This window comes from Empidonax traillii, unplaced genomic scaffold, assembly GCF_003031625.1.
Source record: "Empidonax traillii isolate 1590-97213 ecotype Southwest subspecies unplaced genomic scaffold, ASM303162v1 scaffold19:size3308961, whole genome shotgun sequence".
NCBI lineage: Eukaryota > Metazoa > Chordata > Aves > Passeriformes > Tyrannidae > Empidonax > Empidonax traillii.
The window spans coordinates 136,050-142,049 of record NW_020955212.1 but is presented as its reverse complement, the minus strand read 5'-3'; the positions used below and the strand labels follow the sequence as shown (position 1 = coordinate 142,049).

At 38.0% G+C, this 6,000-nt stretch overlaps 1 protein-coding gene across 2 annotated transcripts in view; it reads right to left on the bottom strand.

Moving 5' to 3' along the window:
- Positions 1 to 347: 347 nt before the first annotated feature.
- Positions 348 to 6,000, bottom strand: part of MRPL3 (mitochondrial ribosomal protein L3) — a 28,697-nt gene continuing 23,044 nt past the window's right edge. Inside the window, exon 10 of one of the 2 annotated variants that reach the window (XM_027897052.1) lies at positions 348 to 949. In XM_027897052.1, the coding sequence (XP_027752853.1) occupies positions 800 to 949 (150 nt within the window). In that variant the 3' untranslated portion in view covers positions 348 to 799. The remainder of the gene's footprint in view (positions 950 to 6,000) is intronic. The other variant, XM_027897061.1, reaches the window with a different exon arrangement.

Genomic DNA, 6,000 nt, shown 5'->3' with positions numbered 1-6,000 from the left:
GCATTCTTAGTAATAGCTCTCCTGTAACAGCTTAAGAATCCAATACAGAGAAAATGCTAGGTGTGGAGATATTTCTCCAGAGAGTATTCAAGGGACCCTCTGCTAAGATCAGAACAAGCAGTTAGCAAAGGCGACAAACAGGTGGCCACTGCAGCCTTAGTGCTGCTTTGTTACTGAACGTTTCCAAACCAAACACCCCCTCACCCTACACTTGGCCAGCACCACCCTCCCTCTAGAAAATTTATTGGGTATCTGCTACAATTAACACAACGTTAAAGCAAAATAAGAAGAAGAGCTCTGGAGAAAAGAAGGAAGCAGAACAAGCTTGTGCTGCTGCAGAGCAACGAATTTTCTTGTTTTATTTTGGATTATTCTACACAGATCTCCCCCCCCCCCCAGATGCCAAGGCAGATTTGGAACCTTTTTTGATTGATCAGAGTTGCCCAGAATACTTTACATAAGAAAGAAACTGAGTTTGTTAGCATTTAGAAAATGAACTGGAACCATCTCAAAACAACAGTTTTTCAGAAATGTGTAAGTTTTCACAGCCTGAGGCAAAGGACAAAAGCTCACTGAAGACACACTGTTTGGTGTGCTTTACAACCTGTCCCTCAGATTCACCGCTTGCTTTAAGTACAGCTTTGAAGTTGACAGTGGGAAATCCGATTACCTGACCAAAATGGCAATATCTGAAGTGTTTAAGTCAGTTGGCCAGACTGCAATTCATAGGTTTTCTTTCAGACAGAATTGCAAAGTTCATGAAAATAACAAAATAGTGTTTTCAAAGATGAGAAGAACATTATGTATATGTGATAGATGGATCCGTGAACTGGAAAATTTCCTCATCAAAAAGGTCTTCTGGTAGTTTTTCATCTCCATCAGCAAAAAACGTAGGGAACGGAGGGTTTTTATTGTATTCCTTGCATGTAGGCAATTTGCTGTCTCTGACCTAAAAAGCAGGAAGGGGAAGGGTAGGGTTAATAAATCTTACAGAAGACTTTCAGACAATGATACACTAGAAATTAAAGAACTCAGCCTGCATGCATAAGAAAAAACCCAGGAGCATTCACACTGCACTTGTTTAAAGAATTCCATGTATAATCATCATCTACTTTAACACCAACCCCAGCTATTGAATTTAACATTTTGTACCCATCCTTGAGGAGTTTTTTAAAAACCAACAAAACTAAATAAAAACAAAACAAAAAGACTTTGTTGTTACAGCGAGAGAATCAAGACCTACTCTCATGAATTCATTGCTCAATATTTTAAAATGTTATTAAAGTAAAAATATGGCTTGTTTGAACTGTGCTCGTATCCCACAGTACTTCCCTACGTGACACACCAAGTTTTACCATGCAGTGTAATCACCTCTTCAACAACCAAGACACGCATCTGTATGTATGATGCAAACTAATTATGGCAGCTAATTTTGCAAAGATATGTGCATGTGCTGTACTCAGTTCCTCTGGCTACTGCACAGCTATTCAGTGCCTGCTGAATTAAGCATCTAAAATACTTCACCCAGGAATCAGTACCCGAGTTTGTCGAACACGAGCCTTTCAGACAGTTCATTTCCAAGAACTGTGGCGCCACAGAGAAATTACTTTCCTTTACTGACCTCTCTACATGTGGAAAGATTTAAAATCTAGCCCCTGGAACTCCAATCTCTGAAGAAAATTAGTAGCTAGAATTATCAGCAAAAAGCAGTTTGTCTGCAGTAGCAGATAGAAAGCTGGTATCTCTGAAGAGAAAAAAAGAGCTACAAATACTTGAGCAATGAAATTTTACTTAAAATTAAATTCTTCGTTTCTGTACTGTTACAAATGATCTTCCTTGCAGGCTGTAATAATCCCTTTCAGCTGCTATACTCAAGTGGATTAAAAAAAAAGTACAAATAGATTACACAAAAATTTTACTACAGAGAAGATAAGCTCTTCCTCTTAGTTTTTTAGTGGGTTTTTAAAAAACAGGAAGCTTGTTTTTACTTGGTGGGACAAAAACATAGGACAATTATGATTTATGCAAAAAATTAAATAAAACAATTTTATGCCCACTGGAAGCTCTGTTTTGACAACACTCTATTTACCAGATTCATATCTGCTATTACTTGAGCCTTTCTCACAGTCCATAAGGATTCCTGCAGATGAAGTGTACAATAAATTCGATGTTCCAGCAGTTTTCTAAGTGCAGGCTTGATAAACAAAAGAAAACTTTTTACTAAGAATGAGGAGATGAAAGGCTCAACACGTTGTACTGGTTAGCATGGCTAAGCAGCTTTTCAAATAGATCATCCCTCTTCTACCAGACACCTCCCTAGAAAAGTGTTCTCTATTCACTTGGAACTGTCACACAGAACTACTTAAGTACCTCCAGTTCCCAATTTACATTACATAGCTAGATGGAATAAATTTTGAGGTCCAAGTCTGAAGACCTTTACTACAACGGTTCCAGCAGCAGTGAGTTCAGAAGAAAGGCAGACAGCTTCAACAGTGCCACCTGAAGGATGGCACCTTCAGAGATATCACCCTTCCCTTTCAATAAGTTGTGGCTGTTTCTTTTACTATATGAAAACATGTTATAGTAACTTCACAAATTATATCTTTTATTTCCCTTGCCCCTTTCTCTTTTACTCTCTAATCCTATGACAAAACATAAGCCTTCTCTGTCAACAGCAAACCGCCCCGCGGTCTCTTTGTCAGTAAGTATTAAGAACATTAGAATAAATGATTTTATTTATGTTAACTTATTAATTTCATATACATATTGTATTAAAATGTTTTTCATGTCTACTTTCTGTCACTTTTGACGATTTTCATCATGAAATAATATGTGTTGCTACATACAGGTTGTGCCATTACAGGCAGTTTTGGACCTGGAAAATGAAAGGAATCGAAGTGTTTGTTTTTCTCCTTTTTTCCCCCCTCCCTTTCTTCTTAAAACAACTTCTTATGACAGGATTTCGAAGCAAGACATCTGCTCTCAACTGAAGGCAAATCCAACAGTCTAATTTTAGTCCTGCATTAGTTTACCTAAATAAATGTAAGATTTCTGTTCAGACTTAACATTACATTAATGGCATATTGACGTCAAGGGACATTTTGGAGATAGTGCCTCTTGTGTGATAAGGAGAATTCTTAAAATAGTTTAAATATTCTCATGAAGTATTTTCAACAAACCATTGTTGCTTTCACAGGAGTACAGTACTGTTGCACTTTACCCCTTCCAAACTCCTCAGAAGCTTGACAGATCCCAGAAGCACAGGCCACATCTGATGTTAAAATGGTTTTCTTCTGATATGCTTTTTCCTCTGACTAGTATAATTGACACAGTATTTCTTTTGACTGGTGAAAACTACTGCTCTTTTTCCATCTTCTTCTACATTCATTGCTTTTAAATGATATTAAAAAGAAAACAAGCACTATCTCGCAGCATCACTACCAAACTGAACGAACATCCCTCTTTCTCCCTTGTAAATTTCAAGAATTAGATATTATTATTACCAGCTATTACCATTATTATTCCTATTAAAAGGAAGAACTCGAGTTCATTTTACATCTGAAAGTACTGATTAGCAACTTCAAACACAGTATGAATTACCTGTCCTCTCAAGAGAATTACTGAATGATTCCCTTCACATTTATGAAGGGTTCAGCCTAACAAAGGTTTCCTGTATCTAACACCTCAGATTCCTGCACAGTAACTTCACAACAGTATAAAAGGGGTCCAGTGGCATGCAGCAGCAAGAGCCGCACTTGTTTGTCTAAGCATGTACACAGTTAAGAAGTACAGGTGGCCCAGCACAGCTCTTCTTGTTCTCCTAGTAATATCCAGAGAACAGCCCTAATAAAGGAATAAGTTTTCATGCTCTGTGTTACTAAAATCCAGTGAATTTAGCTCTCAGCCACAGAAGGAATCAGGCTGATAGTCCAACTGGTTATTACAATCCATAAAAGCATTCACTGTATAATTCAATATACCATAAATGCTTGGCTTACTCAACTGCTGTATTAATAGTACTGTATATTATAATACACTATACTACAGACAGATGATACATAGTGTATATACATTACAGTGTATTCTCTGTCAAGTCTTTTTATTAATAAAAATACCAGAGAAAGCTGAAATTGGAGTTGCTTGGGATTTTGTAACTAAATCTTTAGTACAGTCATAAAGGGTTTTGCAGATTATTAACAGACTGCACATATGCATGTCCCCCACACTGACGGCATAATGGGTAGCATAAACACACACAAATTTAGAAATCTATGACCACAAAAGACTCCATTTGGTCTTAAAACAAGTGCCAAAAGTTTAATGCTGAAGTCACAACTCACAGCTGTAGTTTAACAGGGCTTCAGGCTGTGTAAGCAACCACAGCAAAGAATACAAGTTGTTTGCTCAACAGAAAGGTGTGCTTAAATATAAAAAAAGATCAGAAATATTCTCCTCAGGTGTCATACTCATAGCTCAGATTCTGTATTACTTTTGAACCTAGACAGAAAATTTAATGCAAAACCACATCCATTTCTGACCAGCCTTATTTTGTCTTAAAAAAACCCCAACAAAACAAAACCCCCTCAAACCTCCACACAACTCTATCATGGAACACAAGGTACAGGACAGGGAACATGAAAGAACTGAAGGTATTGCACTATTCCTGTGTGTCCTCTGCTTGAGCATAGTATACCCAACTCAGGCATGACCAGCTAGAAACACAACACAGTAATACTGGAAAGTGTGATACCAAATAAATAGGGTACAAATCCACTACAGACTTTTCTTAAAATAAAAAAGCTGAATAAAAAAGCAGTCTCAGGACTTAAGTTATTAGCTCAAGCAGAACATTATAAAGGAACTGTATACTTCAATTTAACTCAGGTCTAGCATACAAAAAGGCCAGTTCAGTATCTAACCTGCTAAGTGACTCTTATGGGTTACAAGATTTGCCAGAATTTCGGCTTTCACTACAAGTGATCTACTCAAAGTGGTCAACACTGAATGTCCTAAGAAACAGTGCCTTGAAACTAGGACAGTTATAAAACATTATCAAAGATAAACTGTAGCACCTGGTGGTGAAGTGGTTAAAGCACAGCGCTCTGAACGCTGAGACCCGGGTTCGAGTCCCGGTCGGGGCCCCTCCCCGGGCAGATGGAGCTCATTAGCCCTGTAAGGCAATCCATCTACGTCCTGAGGACCTCGCTGCCACCGTCCAAGCTCGCTTGGCCCCGGCAGATGAACCTCAGGATTAAAGGGTGGGCTCAGTTCCGCGCACACTGTGTCTCACCTAAAAAATCCAACGCGCAGGCTGGAAGGTGTAAAGACCTTCCCTGGTTCTTCGTTCACGAAGGGACTGGCCATACATATACATATATACAATATACCTTACTACAGCACACTCTCCATTACAAAGCAAAAAAACTACTTAAAAAGGGAACTAAATCTTTTGCTTCTCCCTTGAGTGACAGAAGAGAGAATTTTTGGTACTATACTTAGGAGATAAATCCAGAGCCATAAACTTTTGAAAGAAAAAACTATTACAGATGGGAACTATAGGCCCTGTGATCTAAGAAGATACACCAGAAAGAAAGAGGTGCTACCTGAGCTAGGCTATCTTGACAGGCACAATACACTAACTTACAAATGCTTTCTCTGCAATGGCACTCCTGTAACAGAAAGGTTCCATGTATTCTAGCACACTGCTAAAGTTTCTTAATTTTATTAGACCTTGAAATTGTGTAATAAATCCATGCTAAAGTAAGCTTCTCCCGTTGTTTCTCCAGCTGGCTAGAAACATTCCTTATGTCAGTTATTTACCTGCACGCTTCAGCACGCAGTATCAAATGAAAACTGACTTCTTATTAAACCAGAAATCCATCAATCCCAGTATTCTGCTGAAAATGAAACTTGAAAAATTTAAGTGCTTCATCTCTGTCTGAATACAGTGCTGATGCACTAAGTTTCCAAAAATACAACATACAAAATAAATATATGTTT